The following is a 22881-nucleotide window of genomic DNA, read 5'->3' as shown; positions in this document are numbered from 1 at the left end:
CTCCTACCAGAATGCAAATCCTTTCAAAAATCCTATGCTTATTTATTTAATGTGAATGGGTTTGGAGATAGGCCAAGCAAGCTTACAATGAGGGAGAGTACTTTGGTACTACCACTCTACCATTGTCTAGTTTCATACCCTGCTCTTTCAGGTGTCCCAAGTAACCCCTGATTTTCCGTGGTGTTGAGGGTGTTCCACACATGCACACTTTTAACATATTAAATCATCCATATTGTAATTAACTGATTTTGAAAGCATCTGAAGAATCCCCGCCCCCTCCCCCCAAATGGCTGGTTATGTTGATTATAAGATTTACAGTCAATAACTCTACTTGTTAAAGTATAAGCCATCAAATGCCACCATGCTCACTTGTGCAAAGGAGGGAGAATCTTTGCTATTTAAAAGCTTGCACTTGGAGTTCTTTTTATAAAATTATTATATTAAAAAAAATTGCACAGACAACAGTAGGAGAATGGTGTCAGCAATTTTTTTTTCCCAACAGCTCTAGAAACAAAACATGAATATACATCTGGAAAATTTACAAGCAGTGGGCACTTAAACCAATGCTGAATTACTAATTGTATTTGAGAACTAAAAGCTTGCAGTCACATGATTACTATCTGCAGAGCAGCTCACACTTGAACTCTTGTCACATCCTACACTTCCTTACACTATGAACATAATCATGCCATACCTTTTGCTTCATAATCACTTTATTTCACTCTCACATGTAACCCCCTATTGTGGTTAGACACAGAATTGGTAATATAAATCTTTGTATGGCCCTTAGCTCATTTTCACCTTTTGTATAAAAAAAACAAACAACAGTACACCAAAAGAGGGGGAAAAACTACATGGCATATCTAAACTGTTTAGTTCAGCTACAGACTGACGCTAACCACTACAGCCACAACTACTGCATACATGGCAAGCAGCTTGCACTCGTCTTTACTCTACCCTGCTGCTAGGGTGACTTCATATCGTTTACAGTTTCATGAAATCATTGGACGAACACTTCAGGAACATGACTGAATTGAAGTGAATAAAAATATAAAGTAATATGCAGACTTTTAAGCAAACAGCTCTATCGTAAGATGCCATAAAATACATTTTAATAATTTCAACAACACACACTTGAAAAAATGCCTCCAGTGTCTCTATATATATATTTTTAGCAAAACTGCACCACTTTTAAGGAGAACCAACAGAAAATGGGGTTAAAAAGCGAATATGCATACATATAAACTTATTTATATCACCATTTAATATTCAGCAGTCATATACATATATCCTTCATTAATCAACCACCCAACCAGTCACCCTCTGTTTAACCACTAACAGGCTGAAGATTTACATTTGGAAACTTAAGCACACCATTGTGTACAGCAAACATGAACATGTATCATACACAAACACAAATATATCCTCACTTGAACTAAATTTTACCGTGAAATACCTATGTATGCAAATACAAGCACAAAGTATTTTCAAATAATGATGACCCGCACATCTGAATTCAAAATGGTGCTGCCACATTGGAAACATTCATCCTTCAGAAATATACTGTGCATGATTGAGGGACCTGTTTACTAAATGCACGACAGTAATCTCATCACCATGACAATGTGCAAAATATGTTTTTGAAAGAGCAGATGCGGCTATATGCCAATGCTGTTTACCCTTAAATTGCAAGTGTTTTAGATCACCAATGAATAATGACAAGAAATAAAGCATGATCAGTGAAGCAACAGATCTACTGGGAGAGGCAAATGTTCTTCCAGAAACAAATGCAGATTAAAAACAATTATTAATAAAGCATTTACCAAGACCTTGGAGAAGAAAACAAATTCTCTAAGAAAAACACTTTTTTCTGAAAGGTACCACACTTCGCAGAGGCCTACTTGTGCCAGGGCAAGATAACTGAATGATAAACAAAGCAAAAAATCACATTTTGTTCATATTCACAAAGCTTTTGATGTCTGTAGCTTTTCTAATTGTCCCTAGCCCTATCCAATGCAGCCTGTTACTGGAAAACACAGGAGTTCAATGACAGGGCACTGCTGCTGCATGTTGGCAGCAATAAAATTACAAAAATCAAACCTAAGCAAAAATATTTTAAGTATGTTTGGTTTATTTAAAAAAATACTAATTACCAAAATTTGAATGAAAAATTATGATCTGTCCACCATATACAAGCCTTTGAACATTGCAGTTCTCACCAGGTTTTTTTTTAAAATAAAGGGGTCATGACCCCATTTCCCATGACATCACAAATATCATCAATCTGTCTCATTAGCATGTCTAAAGGTCTGGGCATTGGCTGCAGATTTAAGTGAAACCAGAAACATGAATTCAGGTCAATTCACATGCTTTTATAAAAATGAAAATTAAAACTTCACTATATTTGTTTTAAGTACTAACAGCTACATGTTCTACTAACTTGCAATTTTGAACTTTCAGGTTTCAATCAGGTTAACTTCTAAATGATTTGCTGTATGAAAAATACAAATGGGAAAGGAAATGTGTACCCACAAAGTCGCTATGAAGCACTTAGAACATTTATTGCTAAAAATAAACCACATATTCAGCTATCCCAGACTTAAGGTGTGGTTTACACAACTAGGGCTTTCACCCCTACATGGCATCCTGTAGCATCTTTCAACTACCCACAACTTTGCCACCAAATGCATTTTCACAGAGAAGAATAGCACAAATCTTAAGCCAAGCTTAAAGCAGGCTTCGCAAGTCATTCATCCTAGGTATGGTAAAAAGACTGTGTTTCACATGTCATCACACACCTAGCTCTCTTCATTCCTATTTCCTTGTGCCCTCTCCAAAATGTTTTAAATTGAAGAAGTGCTTTGCACCTCTATAGTTAGAGTGTGGAGCTACTAATAAAATTCCACAGCAACAATGTATCAATACAGTTGTGGCACATGGGTGTAGTTATGATTTATTAACCTGTGACATACTGGCATCTGCTACATACTGATGCATCTCTCCTGTTAGGAATATATTTTTTTAGTGTCACTACTTCAATCACAAAGTTATGGTTTATGTGATTTGATGATCATTCTAGTCTTCCTTTTATGCCCCAATACTGACAACTTTTCCACTGTTGGAATAAAGAATCTTTAATAGACTGAAACACGGCCACACTGCCAAGGGGCACATCTAACTGCGATTTATTCATATTTTTTCCATCATTTTACAGTCATGACTTATACTGTCAGTTCTCTATGTTCATGCACATGGCTACTCTTCTTTATAAAGCTGTGATCCACCGCATCATGATCATATGCCACTAAAAAATGATAAAACACATGAACCTAATGCTTTAAGCAACATTAAACAACCTCAACCACAACCAAATATAGAGGAGGGAAATTCATATAGACACCATTAAAACAAACATATCTTGCACTTATATATAGGCAAACATGCTACACAAATGGTAAACTGCTATAAAAATGGCCAATTTTATAAATCTTTAGAGCTGTTTTTTCTTTATAAAAGAATGGATTTACATTTATAGAATATCAACCTTTTATCATAGAAGAATGAATCAGAAGTATATTTTTAAAGTCAGATTTCAAAAATCATAGTTGTGATCATGCCAATACTGTTATGCTATGCTACAATTTTATTATTTTTTCCAGGAAGTGTTACAGCAAAAGGGGGATAACAAAAATGTGCTGTACCTATCGAGAAGAAATGTGAATGCACCCTTATTTGTATAGCCAACATAAAACTAGAAAATTAAAACCAGAGCTTAAAAATGTGCAATCCCTCACGCTCAGATTATGTCACAGAAAACATGTTCTGACTCAACAATGAGTGCCTGCCTGCAAATGAAGGCAAGAAGGAACAACTTTATTCTCTAAAATGCTGAATGAAGGACAGAAGCATCTGTGAAAGAACATTCAGTACTGTAGCCTAAATATAGATATGTTATGGATAGCAGCAGTATTTGTAGCAAAAAGGTGACTTGCAAGCAGACAAAACAAGTGCCAAAGCTCATTCAATTTTTCTGTAAGTGCAGTTAAAAATGTTACTCTTTGATGTCTAAGCCTACAGCGTTCTCCAGCCTCTGCAGCACAGCAGTTACACACCTACATTTTTCCATACATAAGTGGATAGCCAGCAATAGGCACCCACAACTCACAAAAAAAGCAAAACAAACGCACCAAGCATACTTTCTGATATGCTCACCTTATCTTGGCCAGCAAAATAGCCCATCCAAAAACTGTCTTCGTTAAATACATGTTAGCTGACATGGTGCATTTTGCCATAGCAAGACAACTGACAACTGTTCACAAATTATAAACCTGTACATAATTTTTAGTTACTTCCTTTTTACATAAAGGCTTTGGATGCGCCTCAAGGATGCCTCGCACAGTGTTCATGCTGCTTGTATTTAGCAGGTAAGATCACATTATCTGAGAGCGAGACAGACTAGATTTCTCACGAAAATCTGAAAAATGCAAACCATACAGCCAAAACATTTTCTCTTGAACTTGCAAAACTTGAAACACAAGTATAGCTTAGGAAAGTAAATCCACCAGCTTAACATCAATAACAGTTTTGGTAATGTGGACAGTGTTAACACACTTATCAACTGCTAACAAATTCAAAGTCAACCAAAAATAAGATCAAAAGCTTTCCCTTTCTACTTTGTCACATGCAAAAATTGTGCACTTTGGTTGACTTTGTGCTTCTCAGAGATGGTATAAAGTAAAAGAGGGACAAGACAGAGAAACGAAGGGTGAAATATAAAACTACTCATCTTTAAGCTCCTTCAGACAAGCAGCAAATCAGAAGCTTACAAAGCTGCATTAGTCACAAGTATGTAAGAAGACTTATCAGACCTGCTGACAATGATTTCCCATCCACCCACCACCATCAATAATAACAATAATCAAATGTGATGAACCAAAGAATATTAGAAATATATTCTTCTCAACAAATATTTGGTGCCACTGCAATTACTTTAACAGAATCAACAACTCAAAAATCAAAAAGATGAGGACCACTCTACTTCAAGAACAAAGTACTCAACAAAAACATTAACAAAGGTCAGATGAACAGTGAACCAATACACTGTCAGAAAGTAATATGCTGGATTTTTCACATGATGGTTTAAAAATCTGTGAGCATTTGGTTAAAATTTATGGTCTTCCAAATATAATTCCGAGACTTTACGAGCTGATTAGCACATTGTCTGCTGACGAGTCAACTGAATGTTCTGTCCAGTATTCACCTTGTACAACTGCTGGATTTAAAAGCTTTTTGAAATATGGTTTAGACTGATGGGTGGAAAGGCATGTCTTTACTTCAAATATGCAAAAGTCTAATTCTAATAACTCTGGAGAGATCAAGGATGGGAACAGAAAGAAAAACTGCCAAGGGACTGTAAGCACAAAATGTGAATTGCGTAACAGCAAACAGAAAAGAAAGCAGCTTTTCTGCAGACTTCATCCATCTTTTGGCAGCTATCCACCTGAAACTGAATAGGACTATGATGATCTGAAGTGGTTAGACCCATTCCAACAGCCAGCTGCTAAGGTGTCAGACAAGCTGTGTCTATCCCACATGAATAACTGCCAACAGATTCTATGAGTTGATGTTCAGCAGGTGCACGTTAAATCCACTCAACCTACAAACACATCTTCACTTTTCACCCACTACATTTCTTTCACATGTGGCACAGGGCTCAGCCATACTTAAAAATGCATCTAGACCATCTGAGAAAATAAAAATAGCCGTCACTACTGACAAAAACAAACATGGCTGTAGTTCACTCAACGTGAAAATCTGATTCTGATATATTGGTTGTTTTTTTTAAAAAGAGAATTCTGATAAGAATAAAATTTTTAGGTGGAATAAAAGTGATTAAACTCAATTTTCCATCTACCACCATTAGATATTACAACTTCTTTTACAACAGCTTCTACTTTTACTTGGTCTCCAAAGGCATGCCTTGGTGTCCATGGGCTCGATGGCTACCTTTACCAGAGAAATCTAGTTTGCCAGAGCCAACAAATCTGACAAATATGCTTTGTTTCATTTCTTGGTGCTACACACACATACATATACATAAATTTTGAACACACTTGTTGACAGTATTTTATACAAAATGCTTGCCTATCAGTTGTAACAACCACACACTTTGTCTCATCACAAACACTCAATCCTAGAAAAATGAGAGATTTCTCTTGCACCTTCAAAACATTTGCCACAGCCAAATTTCTGTAAAGGAAGGAAACATATAAGAGAAAACAATAGAGAGACAAGGAAAAAAAAAAGCTATTTTGTATTTTCAAATACAATGTTAAATCTCCCAATAAAGAGAGAAGCTGTAAACAATATGAATCAAATGGCCAACATCATTACTAGACAGCAATTTTAGAATAAATACAGTGGACAAAACATTTTCTATATATATCTACAGCTAAGCTGCTATGTACACTTTAACAACTTACATAGCGTGGCTCCGAATTTGTCTAGAGTGAAGGACTGACATGACAAAGTCCCTTCTCATTCCTCACACTTAAAATTGTACAGCCACACTGCCAGTCTCTTGCCTTTCAATCAAGGCTGATAAAAAACGACACAAGATCTGCTTAGCGTGTAAAAACTGTCCATAAAACGGAGAAGAACTGAAGCAGAAATGGACTGTTAACACTCATTCAGGATTCTTCTCTGCATTTCCTTTTTTCAGCATTAAAGCCTCATTACTCAAATATAAACACTGTCCACCTTTTCTTTATTTTTTTTTTACAAAAATATCTATAACTATGCTGAGCCCGGGCACAATATTCACAAGACCTTCACCACACCATATGTACCATTACATCTCTTCTCCCTGCAGAATATCTTGTGTCCGAATGTGGACCTTTAAAAGCCATCTGACCTGATTGAGAAAACTTGGCATTATACACATGCACCAGTAGAAAATCATCTCATTCAATACACCCATGCAAGAAATGGGGCAGGGGGAGCACGCAATGTGAACACAGTTTCTTCTTTTTCTTATGAAAAAACAGTTTTGAACTAATAGACTGACAATCTTGCCAGTGTTTGCAGCCCCTGACATAGCTGGGTGAATTACCGATGAGATTATGAAATGTGACAACGGCAGCACTTCTCCTGCATGGCCACCGCCAGGCTCACTCCTGCACTGACATGGTGTGAAGCCTAGCTGACTCTTGTTTCACAGTTCATATCTCCACTCTTCCTGTCTCGTCATCGTTCCAGCAGACTCTTAAAGTCCTCAAATATCTGGTTAAAATATGAAAAAGTGGTAAAAGCTCAGAAATAAACATACAAACTGTGCAGTAGATAACAGTTACATTCCTAAAGCATAAAATGCCATCATAGGTTTGTTTACCCATCGAAGTTCTTCTACCAGCATTGGAAAATGTATTTAGTCCCCAGATTTTGTTCAAGATAAGGCATGTTCAAAAGGAGGGAAATTAAAATACATTATATAAAGACCCCAAAACACTGCTCACCTTCAAGACCCATGCCCTGTTCTGCAAACACTGGTCTAAGATACTTTCATCCTTGATGTTCTGACTTTTGTTGCTTTCACGTACCATGTGTACCTGCACACAAAAAAATACATCTGAACATATACCAACAAACACATCCATCTCTACATGTACTAACAAGCATGTACATCTGTACACACATAAACTAGCACACAGCTGTACATATATCGACAAATACATACATCTGCACATGTACAAATACCTAATCAGCATTTATATAAACAATCACATGCATCCACTCCTATACAAACAAGCACACACATCTACATATACAAACAAGCATAAAGCATAAATCATGACTGCAGGACACAAATAACTTGATGGGGGGGTGGGGGGGGATTGGTGTTTTACGCCCTACAAATAAACTAGGGGGGGGGAAGTGAGATAATATGTGACACAGTCATAAAATAGAGTAATAATCACACCAGCTTTCAAATCATCTGCTGACCTTTGCACGACACCGTTGGTACAAGCGATACTTGAAATGGTGTAAACTGTGATACTGTGTAATGAAAGGGGCAGCCGTCTTCCCCACGAAAAATTCCTGCAACATTGGTAGTTAACAATAATGCAGCAGACTGTATATGACGATGACGATGAAGACAATAACAAATTTTATCAAAATAGCTCCTGATCCACAAAAAAAAAAACAAAAAAAAACCAATAAAATGGTAATGAAAAGCAAAATTTAAATGATTCTAGAAAATCATTTTACCATAGAAGATGAAGAATTCTCTGAGTCTGGAAGCTCTGAGAGAAGAAAGCGATCATATGGAGCCCCATGGAAAAGAACGGACTTGATTGTGGGTGGAGATGAATTTTCACAAGCCTGCAATCCAACATTAACTCATTTAATAGGGGTGCATTGATGCAACTGAGCTATAGCTATGAAGATGCTACACATTCATTTGTGCAAACTGTATAGGAAGAGTTATACCTTATTTTAAATAATCACCCACAAAGTTTTTCTCTGTACACTTCTTCAATACCCCCTTCCTCACCAAAAAAAAAAAAAAAAGGATCAGGGAGGGAGCCAAAGAAATCAGAAACTATGTCCTCTCCACATACATTCTCATTCACTTTGTTTCACACATACACACACAAATATATGAAGGCACAAAAATAATGGTAATATAGTTGTTCGTTATGTAACAATATTTTCTAAGGTATCTGTGCATGCAATACAAATTATATATGATTGAATAGTTACAGTAATACACCCACCTGACATGACTGCTTTAAATTGGGTCTGTTTATTTCTCTCATCTGTGGTTTCATTCGCATACACTCCTGTTTTAAAAGTCAAAAATTTTTCACCGGAAACTTCAACTTCAAGACAGTGTGTGTGGGTGAGATAGAAAGAGACAGAGACAGAGAGCATGTGCAGAAATATAAAATCATGACACCAACGTACCACTGTATAAAGGTAAATCAGTTTGGAAGTAAACAAAAGTTGATCAAGTGTCAATTAGATCAAGAACCAAGCAACCCCCTCCCATAATACTATAAAATTTAATTGGTTCTGGTGTCATGTGCTCAGAGATCCCCCTTGCCTCAGAAATCTGCCTCTTTAATGCGCATGTGCCATAGATGCCCAATACAGTAAACAGTCAAGAAAGAAAACAAAACAATAAATATCTCTGATATTGACATAAACAATATTTTAAAAATTTCCTTAAATACGTATGCACATGCATGTATGCATGAACACACACACATACATATGAGCTCACCCTAAACTTTGGTTTCCAGTGGACAATACGGTCCATCTGCTCTAACTTCTGTTCAATCATTCTGTCAATCTTTTCCAAAGGAACCAGATAAAAGTATTCTGAAAAATCACCACATTTACATGTAATCATGCAGCCCTATGCTCCTCAAGGAGTAACAAGGAATAAAGTAAACTAAATATGTAATCACAGCAGCACTAAATTATTTACTAAGTTTCATAACTATGAAAATCATCTTCCACAGATTCTGCTACTTTCCAAGAATTTTGAGTATAGTCACCTCTCTCAATAAAGGGCATTTACTTCATAGGCCACTCAATGCTCAATACCATAGAATACTCAAATTTCTCCTTAAAAATCCAATTATAAACATATGCAGCTGGGTTTTTGTGAATTTAAAACAATTTACATAAATTTAAGAAAGCAAAGCCACATATTATTACTAATTTTCAGATGCAATTAAAAACTTCATGCTGAGATTATTATGCTGCAGACATCAGTGGCTCAAAATTTGGAGTAATTTGCAATTATGGAGCATATACAATGAACCATCTTCACTTCAAGAAGATGTTGCCAGGTCCTCTTTAGTACCTTATAAATACTCCAAAAACAGGATGGAGTTATGGTAGACTGGATGGTGTGCACCGTCTCAACATCTTACGTCCCTTATAGTAATTTTTATTAACTGAGTTATATTGGACAACCAGGTGTACGTAGCCATTCTCAGACTAAATTTGGTATTGTTTAAAACCTCCAGTGTAAGTATAAAAGAGACTAATTAATAATGTTGCTGCCTAATGCTACCACATGTTTTGAAATTATCAAGGCTTTATGATTAAAATGGTTTTACTTGCTGCTTAATACACAAAGAAATTTGTTGAAAATGTCCGACCTTTTGATTTTCTGATAGCAGAAAGAAAACTGGGCTCCAAAGACTGACTGAGAAAGATCTGGAGGTAAACATTGAAATGGTCCACCAGTGGATCATCTTCATACTGCACTTCTAGGCTGCAAAGAAAATATATCTATAGGTATAAATTTCATCACAGCACATTTTTACTTAACTGCCATTAAAAACTCTCTATTTCTCAACAATGATATATGTATTTACCTTGTGACTTAATTGCTTGCCGATCTTTTTCTACAATTCAAAACTACAAGACGACTGATGCAAATGTTACATACCTGCCATCAGCTGGTGGTTTGGGCCTATATTCCTCCAACACTTCGACAATTTCAGAATTGGGTCGTGTTGATATGACAAGCACACGGATAGGCACAAACTGTGCTCGCATTGTTGGCACCCAAGATGAGTACTGCATGAATAAGACAAAATACTACCATACTGCAGTGATACACTGTTCAGTTGAACCTCAAAGAAATAAAAGCTTCAATGACTCTATTAAGCACTATCAACTTTTCAGGTGTTAACTTTCCAGTGTCACTCAGCTCAGAATTTTATACATTAAAAGAAAAAAGGTAAACCTCAAGCTGCGCCTGAGCTTAACATCAGCTGCATCTGGAGTTAAATCAGGTTACCCCAGGTGATGTGTTTCTACATAAAATTTCAAGCTCATGTAACACCACAATTCTACATCAAAATTCTGACCGTGAATATCACAGGGTTAAATCAAAGAAGTTAACCACATTTCATATTTATAAACTGATGGGAGGAAAAGTGATGGAAAAATCTAGACTATTGACTCAGACAAGAGATTTGCACAAAAAGAGAAGCAAGTTATCTCAATTTAAGCTTATCAAAAAGTGAACATAAAGTGCACAAAGCTACGTCTTCTATGCTCTAATTGCTGAAAAAGAAAAGACAATAACGCAAAACGGTAGGTTTTCTATGCTCTATCATTGAAAAAAAATGTAATATAATAAAGTGGAAATGCACAAAGTAATGTCTTCTATTCTCTAAACTATCATTTTAAAAAAGTGGAAATGCAAGAAGCTAATTTTTCTATGCTCCAAGCAATCACTGTGACTTACGGTGGACACAGCTTTGTGTAAAACCCGGCCATCATCGATAAACATCTCAAACTTGCGTATCATGCGAGCCTGTTCAAGCCGCCAAACTGGATAACTCTCATAGTTATGCAGATCTTTCTTCTCTAGAATGAATCGTCCAGCCTGCAATAGAGATCCCAAAACACTGTAGCTTTCTCCCCTAAATTATTCCAAGGTCTACCATTTTTAAAATTTAAAGATCAATGTTTAGTTATAATGTAATATTCTATTTTATTTTTATTTATTTTATTCCAATCATTTTGATAGCAAAACATTACGTATGCAAATGGAAAAACAATATACCTTCTATCCATGTTTTTCTCAGGATTGTGAGATACAGATACAATATAAAAAGATATAGTATACTAATGTTAGACCTGTGTGAGTTACTGTGGAAGCCACACAATCCACTATTAATATAAACACAAATGGTGGAAGCTGGGATATCCTCACTACTTTTATTCTATCTTCCCTCGATCTCTTTCTCCACATCTTTTCTTTCTACTTCCATGTCTACCTCTGTTTCTCCTTCTATACTGAATGAATGTGTTTTTAAGAATGAAAAGTGTCTTTGAATGATAGGACTATGGTATAGTAAATGTCACGTACATGTTGAATATTGTACTTGTTGAATAAGAAAAAAGTTTTATCCGAAGATTAATATTTATTATGTATTACAATATGAAAGAAATTCACAACAAAAGCACAAAGAAAAAAATTCACCTGAAAATTCTCATCAACCACCTCTTCTGTCTCATCTTCAGCTACATCAGCAGTCTCTGATCGACTGGCTCCATTGGCAACACTACTATCATGTCGGGCAACTTTTGCTGGAGGACTTGCTTCTGCTTCACCAAAAGATTCACTGCTCTGCCTACCGCCCCTTGTACCACGCTGTCCCCTTCTATGGGACATAGTACCACCTTATTTTCGTGACACTGTTTATGACACTTAATCCTTAACAACAACAGATGTATTTCTCTCAAACATCTTAAATTATTTTGCTTAAGAAGAATTTGTTTATTTACCAAGTGACACTACACTAGGAATTTGACCTGATGATGGCTGCCACTTACTTGACAAATACCAAGCATATCCACAGATGCCACTATACGCATAATTATCTACACATCCTTAAAATGTTCTCTTCCACATACACATTCAAATACACACTCTTACTCGCTCACTCACTGCCTTTCTTTCTTAATCATTTTTAGAAATAGTATTTTTCTAATGATTTTGATAAAATAACACTATGATAGGTTACCATTCAAAAACTGAAATCTAGGAAAATATTTTTTGTATTTTTCAATATTTTGTGCGTTTGTATAAAATAATTTTCATAGTTTTAATAGTTTTACATCACTAATAAAATTTATTTATTCTGAGAACTAATAATAGTGGAAAAATATTTAAACAGTTTTGATTCCTATTCAAACACATAAATGACTACAAAGCTTGTTTCTTGTTTTTATTAAAATTAATGATTCTTCAAAACAATCAATATTACTTACTTTGCTTTTGACTTTCCTCTTTTAGGACGAACCTCAATCTGAGGCACGGGACTGTCAATTACAAACATGGGCGGTCGTTTCGGTCCTTCCTGTAATTGAGAATTGTTGTTTTTTTTTTTAACTTATTATAATGCATAATGATTTGAAAATTTTATTTTAAACACAAACACATAGCCCAACACAAGTATAGAAAGAAATAATCTGCCAATCTACATAAAACCTACACAAAGATGAGAAACATTGAAAGTTAACATCGTTGTCATGCAGTACTACTTTTAGCTAATGGATAATGAGTAAAATAACTTGATCAGAGTTTTACTGACAAAATTGCCTGTAAACTTTATTCATACTTTTTTAACCATTCTCTTTCTGAAACTTTTTTTTAGATTTCCTTTAAACTAGCAAGAAAATTTTACTGTTCACATCTATATCTTTATGTTGTACTGTGTTGTGTTATATTTGCTATAATATATGGTTTTGTAATCAAGTGTGCAAGACAGAGAGGAACAAGAGTTCTTTTCTTGTTTTGTAAGTGCAGTAAACCTCATTTAAAATGGGAAAAATGCATTACATAAATCCTCTATTATTATTGTAGCTGCAGAGAATCTTTAGACATCAAACACCTTCCATAAACACTCCCCTCTTACAAATCCCTAGTCAGTTTGGTTTCAGTGCTGATGGCTTTATGGGTCCAGTGGAGACCAGCTTTTTATTGTGCTTTTTTTAAAGAAATGCTATCTCCCAAAATCAGAGTAAGTAGAATCCTCCTCTAGATAAAGGCCTATAATAATGAAATTAGATAACAATAAAGTGAATTTATATAGCACTTTACCTCACCAAAGGATTGCTCAAAGCGCTTTAGAAAGCAAAATATAAACACACAAAGATGATAATAATGTCTTAAAACAAAGAGTTCATTGTGTTCTCATTTTGAAAAGGTGAACGTCGTAATTATAAGCACAAAAAAAAAAAAAAATCAAACATGACGTCACAAATGTGCCAGATATGCCTAATTAACAAGTGGTTTCAGCTCTCCTTTTGATTGCAGCCTCAAAAAAAAACAAACAAACAAACACCACATTTAATCCACATATATTTATGTTTCTTCCCGTCTTTCTGTGCATGGTGATATTTGTGGGCATTAGCAGTAAAAGTTCATCTTGCAAACATCTAAAAATGAATCAGCAGTGGTTTAAAACTTGCCTCTGCAAAAGGTGTCCAGACTGGATCCTTGTCCGAGTCATAGGTGGACTCACTGCCACTTCCTGGACTACGTGCTCGCCCTTTTCCTGGTCGAGGCACTTTTTCCGGCACTTCTTCTTCTTCTTCTTCTGAACTGGAATCTGAATCTTGGTGTAGCTCTGTGTGGGATTTGCAATGAATTTTGTCAAGATACAAAAATTTTAATATTTAATTCTATAATTTAATTCTATAAAATTAGTTAATGAGTTAAGTTAACAAGGGTCAACACTTTAGAGACCATTAACAATGCACAATCTAACATCCCAAATGAATTAAGATCCTAGTAAAAATAAATACCATAAATCAGAAAAACATTGAAAATTGATAGAAACAGGGTAATGCAACACAGAGTTGGGTTTAAAAATGAGAAATATTTACGGCATAGAGAAACTGCTTGATTGTTCATACGTCATGCTTCTTATTATGCTTTGTTTGCTTAAGTGTACACAGATGTGCATGCACACACACACAATTCCTCTTTGCTACCAATAAATGTTTATAAGTAAAAGAACAGTAAAATTCGACAGAATTCCAATACAACAAAATTCTATTTCACTTCTCTACTTGAAATAACATTTACCAACTGCTGTCAATAAAAACCTCACAATTTGCAAACCAACTGTGAAAATTTATCTCCTTTTTTACTTCCAACTTCTCATACCTGTGGGTACATTTAGTACATAATCTGCACCACATCCCTATCTTATTCACGCATGTGTGTGCATACACTGTCTCTCTTATAAAACTTACTTTTCTTTTTTGATGCTTTTTCTTTGGCTGCCTCTTTAGCTCTTCGTCCTATGGATTCACGAGGGGTTGGGGGAGTTGGCTCCCGCACTCCTGACTTAGTCTTGCCTGAACTGTTTTCTGCACCCCTTCCCCTTCCTGCACCCCCACCACGTCCACGGGGACGGCCCCGTGATTTGTGTTGCCGTTTGAGTGTATTCTGCAATGTAATTTTCACAGTCAAATCCTTAGTGCGCTGCACAGAATAGCCTGTCTCCGGCACATCCGAGTCCTCTGACTCGTCAGACTCTTGGCTGAGATTGGACAATGCATGCTTAACAGCAGCTGCAGTACCAGTGTTAGAACTGCTGTCTTCTACATCATCATCAGAAAAAGAGATGGGGGTAGAGTGTGCTGTTGAATCCTGACTGGCTGGTGGAGGTGGTGGTCGTCGTGGCTCAGGAATATATTTTGGCAGCTGAGGTTTTTCCCCTATAGTGGCACTGGTAACACTGGAGAGCGTCTCCTGTTTCTTCCCCATCAGGAAATTAAGGAAAGAGTCTTGAAATCCTGGAGTCTGTTTGACTGGAGGACGATTAATCTTGATTTCCATCGACGGCTCACTGTTGCCAGATCCCATTCCACTACCAGCTCCAAAATTACCTCTTAAAATACACTTCAATTTTTCCCCATCAGGATCTGGAGGTGGCTTGGAAAAATTGCACAGTTCATCATCTTCTTCAATTGGTGCAGTGCACGTGGCAGCAGGTTTTGACACTGGGACTGGCTGAGGTGGTTCCAGCTCTACCAATGAGTTCTCCATCACACCAGCACCCTGTGTTTCTTTTGTATTGCTAGCTGATGTATCAAACAGACTAGAGAATGCAGCCTCATCTATAGTTGAAGATCCCTCAGCAGGCCTCTGGTAGTTTGCGTAAGCAGTTGGTGGAAACACCGGCATGCCTGCAGCAACATGCATAGCATCTGAATATACATTACCTGGAATGAGGCGCACATGAGGAGGAGGAGGTTGTGCAGACACCAACTGTTCCATGTAGGGCTGAGAGGAGAAGGCTTGCAAGTCAAACTGATTGCCTTGCTGAGCCATCAGTTCTGAATCTTCTTGATAGCTACCACTCAACAAGGCATCATTAGCATTTGATGCTGACATGCCTTTAAGAGGAGACTGTGACGGGGGTCTCTCTGCAGACATGCTGGAATTGGACAGAGTAATGAGAGAAGGTGTCTCCACGCTCTGCTGCTGTGAACGTGGTGACTGATCACTGATGGGCGACATCTGCTGGCTGCCAACACTAGACATCACCTGGTAGCGACCACCCTCTGTCCCCATGCCATCCCCTAGGCTTCCAGTACTCCGCATGCGCATTACAGCTTGTGGGGAGGGAGAGGAGGTGGAACCACCAAACTGTGTTTGCATTAGAGTCTGATTGTCTGGTGGTTGAAACTGTGGCACTGCTCGTGACTGCTGCTGATAGCTGTTGCCACTGCTAGAGAAGCCTTGGGAGGAGCTAAGGAATGCAGGTGTATTGCCAGTGCTGAAAGATGAAGGTGGAGGGGGTACGTTTTTGAGAATTTCAGTCTTTGGCTTTTTACGGCTCCGGGGCTTCTTTGGTTTTGTAGAGGTAGTAGAAGAGTCAGCCATGGCCTGAATGGGCGGTGCTGATGGTTTGACGGTCGAGCTTGGCATCACGTTCTGTGGGCTGCCTATGGAAGACATGGGAGTCTGAGGACTACCTACACTGATGGGGGAGTGTTGGTGTGGACTGTTGACACTCCCACTCATCTGTTGCTGGACCTGTGATTTTGCACTCCCACGCCGGTTGGTTGGCTGTGGCATCATCAGTGAGTGCAGATGTGGAGGTACCTCCTTTGGATCTGACAAAGACAGCCCACTATGAACTCCACTGTCACCACGTGACTTGGATCCTCCATGATGTTGACCTGCACCAATAGCACTCAGATCCGCAAATGAGACTGTTGATGGAAAGGGGGTGTCCCCTGTCTGATTTTCTGACAAAGGAGTGGCTGGACTGACAGGATCATAATTGATGTCAGCAGCTGAGAGCTGGGATCCTGCAAAAGAAGTGGTGTTGGTGGGAGTGGAGGAACCATAAGTAGTGCTGGAGTAGTAGAGCTGGGCCTGAGGTTGGGAGCTAGAGGACAGGTCTTCTATCTCTGCCTGTGAGGGCATGCTATGGAACTCCATCTGCGGCTGTGAGATTGGTGTTGGCGTCGGGGTAGAATGGCTGTGCTGGCGACTGAGTCCCATCATTCCATACATTGAATGTACCTGAGGTGAAGATGACGATGTAGGAGTTATTTCAGACCTGCTCGAGCGAGAAGCTGCCTCACTGAGGATCCCATCAGGACAAAAGGGGTTTCTCTGGATTGTGTTGTGGCGTGAAGCTGAACTGTGGGCAGGTGGGGGCTGGGAAGAACGGTGGCTGCCTGTGGAAATTGGCAGTGCACTAGTAAGGTCCATGGTTGAAATGGCCCCAAAGGGATTAGAAGGAGGGGGCATGAAGTTTGACAAACTCCAGCCTTTGGAACTTGAATCGATGGAAGGATTTTGTGCCATGATCGATGGGGAAGAATAGGCATGAGGTGGTTCTTTGATGGCATGGTCCTCTGCAAATAATGAGGACTTTGATGGACTGAACACTGCAGAAGAGGCTGACGAAAACCTGGCGCCAGAAGAAGGGATCTGCTGATCTGCTCGCACTGATTCAAATACCAGCGGGTTCTGACCCAGACCCATGCCCTTATGCAATGACTGGTGATTGAACCCTCCAGCCAGAGGAGACATGGACTCCATGATCTGGGTCATGGTACTTGTGTGAAGGGCAGGGTGGTGAGCAGCAGCATAGTTGACTGCTGGTAGAGTCCCCAGAGCCCGCTGAGGTAAAGGTGCATGTGGTTGTAGGGAGTGAGGGAGACCCAGACCTGTCAAGAAAGACATGCACAGTTGCGTCAAATATGGCTTCCTGAAGTCAAGCAAGATTTCAAGAATGCTTGAATAATGCTATGCATGCAGCCAGTGATTGAGAATTTATTTGTATACTCCTTAGAAAAGCAAAAAGTATGGTGACCTACAGTTTTCAAAAATTGGTGCCACAGAAAACTTTTGAATATCAAAGCCCATTCACACTGTCCAGTGATCAAAGAAGGCACCAGATATGAATTTTTTCTAATCAATGAAGTACAAATCTGGTTGCTATGGTAATCAAAACTCTTTTGCCCTTTTCATGTATTACATTTTCATCTTTCAGTATAGTATGAAGTACTGCTTATTGTATGCATGAAAAAATAAAGAATTCTTAAAAACTTTTGTAAAAACCACTTGTGAAACAAAGAACCTACAAAATACAGAAGAAGTATATTGCTGGGCCACGTAACAGACTAGCCTAGCCAGTATTAAATGTCCTTACAAAATGCTTCTCAGTCAGAATTTGTCTTATTTACATTTGTCTTACTTACTAGAACTAAGGCCAGCCTGGTCAAGGAGGGGGAAAGCTGAATGTGGTGTGGATAGGGAGCCAGGAGCAAGGCGACTATATGCCTGGTTATAATTACTCCAGTGGTTTGGATCCATGGCACACTGATGTGTTTAGCTTGTCAAAGTCTGAAACACAAAGTTTTTTTCAGAAAAAAAGCCAAGTCCTTTCAAAGTTGATTCTGATAAACAGCTATTCATAACTATCTTCAATAAGAGATGTTGACTTATTAAGTAATGATAATGATAATTTTATTAATTTCTATAACAATTAATATTACTTTAGCCTCAACGGAAGGCTTAAAAAAACTTTGTCAATACCAAAATAGGTGCAAAACAAAAATTAAATCAGTATTATTGTCTTTTTAAGTCTACCTGCTGGGGGATAATATATTAAATATCAACAAAAGAAAATGTCATTCACCTAGAGTAAGAGATGATTCACATAACAAAAGTTAACAGCATCTCTTTGGCTTTTTTGTGATATTTACATATATATATATAATTCATTTTCTGTAAATCACTGAACATATCTGGGAAATAATTACAACATATATAATTGGTATCTGAAAAATTATGATCTATTTTTCTGGCATTTATAAGTTAAATATCAAAACAAGTTTATATGAGGGAGTGTGAGAACATATAAAATATCTCAAAATACTATTAAACATCCAAAATCAATTATTATTTTACTGTTAAAATTAAAATAAAGAATAGTTTATAGAATATTTTTAAATACCACTGAGTATTATGGTGCTTAGTGCTGAACAACAGTACCACAAACACAAATCTCTGATATCACACCCACTTTTTCCATGCATACTTGTAATTATACATTAGCAACTGCATAACATTTTCACTACAGGAAAAAATATAATGTACCTTATCACTAATTTCAAAGCCCTCGAACAAGTAATCTGCACTTAATTCAACTGTATTCAATGCAAGTGTGGATGATGCGTTTGATTGAAATCTACTAATACTAATGAATAGTTCTGGAAATAGAGCAAAGATTAGATCTTGTTTACATAGTTCCTACCGAGAAAAGAATGTTGTATTTTTGCAATAAATGATAATCTAGCAGTTTGTTTGAATTCTAAAGTATTTCGCCTTTCAAAAAACATTTCAAAATCTTTATTCAAATGTTTACATATCATTCTGTAACAGGAATCGTCCCCGGACGTGCATAGCTAAAGGAACTGGTGAAGCCGACTGAGCAACAAGAGCAGACAGCATGAGACGTACATATTTATACATAATCATATTATTCCAATAAAATGACAACGACGTTACCTAAAAAAGTAATCCAAAATCAGACAGCGAAGAGTTTCTTGCATTATTTGACGGTTACTTTCCAAGATGACGCTGTGGTCACAACACATACCGCCATCTTGAAATCTCTGTACCCAGCATGCAGTGCAGGAAAATGGCCCGCTGAAGAGAACGAAGGCTAAAGCATGCTGCATTACATTAGCGAAACAATCACATAGAATTTCAGCGGCGAAATGTATCGAGCATACGAGTTTGTGGAGAGATATATTTAAAAGATCTAACCGTTAGTCGTGTAAAGCATTATACTTTGGCTTGGAGGAATCGTCGTCGTCCGGTCAGAAGTGGCGCTGTAGTATTTCTTCCCAGAAAATGGACGGTGAGGATCCAAACACAAGTTTCAATACCCCGTTAATTCTCTCAGTTTTTTGCTATGTAGGTCGTTCTTAGTTGTTTTAAAAGATGCATACCATTTAGGAAAAATTCATTTAATTTACTTGAGCATTTTATTCGTTTACAGAAATTCAGTCATGGTGGGAAGTGCCCAGCATTGCACATTTTTGCTCCCTCTTCAGAGCTGCTTTCGATCTCTCGGACTTCGACATAGAGGTAGGCAATACATGAGGGGGTTTTGTAGATTATCTTCAGGTATGCTGCTGGTTAGACTAGACATTATAATCATTAATCTAATGTCATTAAAGCGTATGCAGTTGCCTGCCATTTATTTTTGTTCAACAAAAATTTTTTTCTTCTATAGACATGTACTATCACATAGAGTTTTACAAAATGTTTATCCTTTTATTTGCGAATCAAACTGCAGTTATTAGTCTGTAATATTTTTTCATTTATCAGAAATGCTTGAAGTTTGTTTTAAAAGTATGACACAAATATGACATTCATTGATTCAATTTAAATTAAAAGATGTTACCTTTTATAGAAGTTAGTATCTGACTGTGCATACCTAGGGAGTGGGGGAGGGGGGTTTGGTGTTTTGGATCAAGCCAGTATCTAAGGCTATATCACAGCAAGGCAGCTAGCCCTGTAAACAGATGCCAAATGCAGACAACAGCATGCCCAAGATGAGAGCTAAACACAGGATAGCCAACTTCCACTGCATTGGTGACAGGCACCAACTGTTATTCCACCTTACCGCCCACAAGACTAGGAAGCTTAGACTCCTGTTTGTAGTGGTATTTTTAAAAGCAGCATTGTTTGATTACAAAACATTTCATAAACCTTAATCTGGCAACATTACTAAGTTTGTATAACAAGAAATGCAGCCTTTTTAATAATTAGAAATTTTTCAGCTGCTCGTGTGGAGTTTTCTGAATAATTGCAGATTTCTCTGGAGCCAGTTTCTTAAGTTTTCAGAAAGTTCAACATAGCAGACGATTTTTACTAAAAGTTGTTCCCCTTTACCTTCATTTATCTCTATGGATGAATTACCATTTATTTAACCCTCTAGCTCCATGTGAAAGTCACCATTAGTGTGTAAATGGTAAAATATGAGTTTGAATTCTACATAAGAAGTAAGTAACATAACAATATAACTTATCTTTTGAACTTTTTGTTTTTGCTTTTATGACATACTTGTTTGTGAATGGGTTTGCAACCATAGAGGCATTATTTACAGTCACTAGAAATGTGAGTAGTTGTGTCCCCTGCTTTACTACATTGGTAAATGTTTCCATGTTCCACGTTTTATCAAAACCTTTACCAAATCTAAAAACAGCAACAACAAAAGTGTAACAGCAGTGTCTGTACAAATCCACAAGGTTGAGAAGACATTTTTCTTGAAATTATTGCCTTACTATCTGGATGAGTTTTGTTCATTTCTCCTAAAAAAAAAAAAGGTTTTCCTAATGATATTGGATATTGGTCAGGGTTTAAAATGGTGATTGGCATCAGTTACATATATATATATTTATCTATTAATGTCTGTATTAGGAATTGTTAGGGTTAAAGGTAAATGGAGATTATTCTTGTAATGCTGCTTTGAGTTTCTTTTTAAATAAATGGGTCCTTACCTGTTAGGAATTTATTGCTTGAGACTGTATTGCACACATCTGGGAGTTACATTGTGAAAGTTTGTTATAACAGTTTCCTATATAGGTTGTTTGTACTTTTCCCCTCCCTACCAACTTTTTTTTTAAGATGTGCTGGTGGTGCAGTGGTTATCACCTGTTACCAATACAGTGCATTTAGCTTCCTGGATTTAGATCTTTGCTCGGACATGCTGTTCTTTTTCTGTATTTGGGTGGCTACCTTCCAGTAATGTAACTGTAGTTGTTGACTTTGCTTATGTAGAGGGGCAGCCTGTAGTCCAGCAATGATTGGTTGGGATAATTATTTAATATGACGCTACTCCAATCTCTAGTACATTTGTCATCCCATCTCAACTCTGCTCTTACTACTAGCCGAGCTGGAGATTGGAGTAGCATCATGGCTGAGATACGTCTCCCAGTCTTTAAACACCATTTCCCACCACCACCACCACCACCCCCTTCCCCTCCACACAGACACACACCCTTTTAGGAGGAACATTGAGGCTATGAGTCATAGGTTCATGCCTTATTTAGTATTGTTGGTAAAAGGTTTCTCTTTTTTTTTTGTGTTTGTGTGTTTGTAACTATATAGATTTGTGGCATTCTTTTGAGGCTTTAATGTAGTAGTGCGGTGTAGCATGAAATAAAGTTATGCTGAATAGCAGGTTTTGTGTAAATATTTAGAGCAGCTAGCACAGGCTCCTTGTCAGATGACTCTTGATATCCCTTGTAATTTTAATCGTAAATTATTTTCCCAGCATATAATAATAAGCTTACAATTCAGTTGTCAATATCTACATTTCATTCAGTAATGTATTTAAAGAATCAAAAGCGCTTGGGTGCTTAGTAAGTCTTAGAAATGGTGGACTGATTTGATAGCCATGGTTTCTGGTTTCTAACATGTCTTGTGCTCCTGTTGCAGGATCTGGAAGAGAGTTTGTTAGCAGGCGAATCTGAAGGAAGCTTTTTACTTATTGACCTGATTTCCCGGCTTCTTGGTGGCTGCTACTGTCGAAATGACATTGGGTGAGTTTGTTTATTTTTATCCACGCAAATACACCTTAACAGGGTTTGCAGGGTCCTTACTTATCCTTACAAGTCCTTGCCTAGAGAATTTTCACCGTAAGGCCTTAAAAGTCCTTATGTTTGCCATCAAGTCCTTACAATTCCTCACACACTTCCTTATATTTTCTCTGTGACCCTTACAAGTCCTTTTATCGATAAAATATTACCACAGATTTATTTTTCATGCCTCTTATAAATCCAGAAATTTAT

At 37.3% G+C, this 22881-nt stretch overlaps 2 protein-coding genes across 2 annotated transcripts in view; one reads left to right on the top strand and one right to left on the bottom strand.

Annotated features, from left to right (window-relative positions):
- Nucleotides 1-695: 695 nt before the first annotated feature.
- LOC112560913 lies at nucleotides 696-19724 on the bottom strand. The gene is made up of 15 exons (XM_025233023.1): nucleotides 19586-19724; nucleotides 18274-18418; nucleotides 14800-17739; nucleotides 14011-14168; nucleotides 12808-12896; nucleotides 12017-12197; nucleotides 11276-11416; nucleotides 10469-10599; nucleotides 10176-10291; nucleotides 9287-9384; nucleotides 8778-8843; nucleotides 8269-8382; nucleotides 8002-8097; nucleotides 7515-7607; nucleotides 696-7281 (listed from the first exon to the last, which is right to left on the bottom strand). Exons 2-15 carry the CDS (start codon nucleotides 18386-18388, stop codon nucleotides 7246-7248), a joined length of 4374 nt encoding a protein of 1457 aa, XP_025088808.1. The 5' UTR covers nucleotides 18389-18418; nucleotides 19586-19724; the 3' UTR covers nucleotides 696-7245.
- Nucleotides 19706-22881, top strand: part of LOC112560912 (remodeling and spacing factor 1-like) — a 20876-nt gene continuing 17700 nt past the window's right edge. Inside the window, exons 1-3 of the mRNA XM_025233022.1 lie at nucleotides 19706-19940; nucleotides 20082-20170; nucleotides 22529-22632. Coding sequence (XP_025088807.1) covers nucleotides 19934-19940; nucleotides 20082-20170; nucleotides 22529-22632 — 200 coding nt within the window. The 5' untranslated portion in view covers nucleotides 19706-19933. The remainder of the gene's footprint in view (nucleotides 19941-20081; nucleotides 20171-22528; nucleotides 22633-22881) is intronic.

Source organism: Pomacea canaliculata, linkage group LG3 (assembly GCF_003073045.1).
Source record: "Pomacea canaliculata isolate SZHN2017 linkage group LG3, ASM307304v1, whole genome shotgun sequence".
NCBI classification, from domain to species: Eukaryota; Metazoa; Mollusca; class Gastropoda; order Architaenioglossa; family Ampullariidae; genus Pomacea; species Pomacea canaliculata.
Note: the sequence above shows the minus strand (reverse complement) of the source record. Positions and strands in the feature narration are given on the sequence as shown.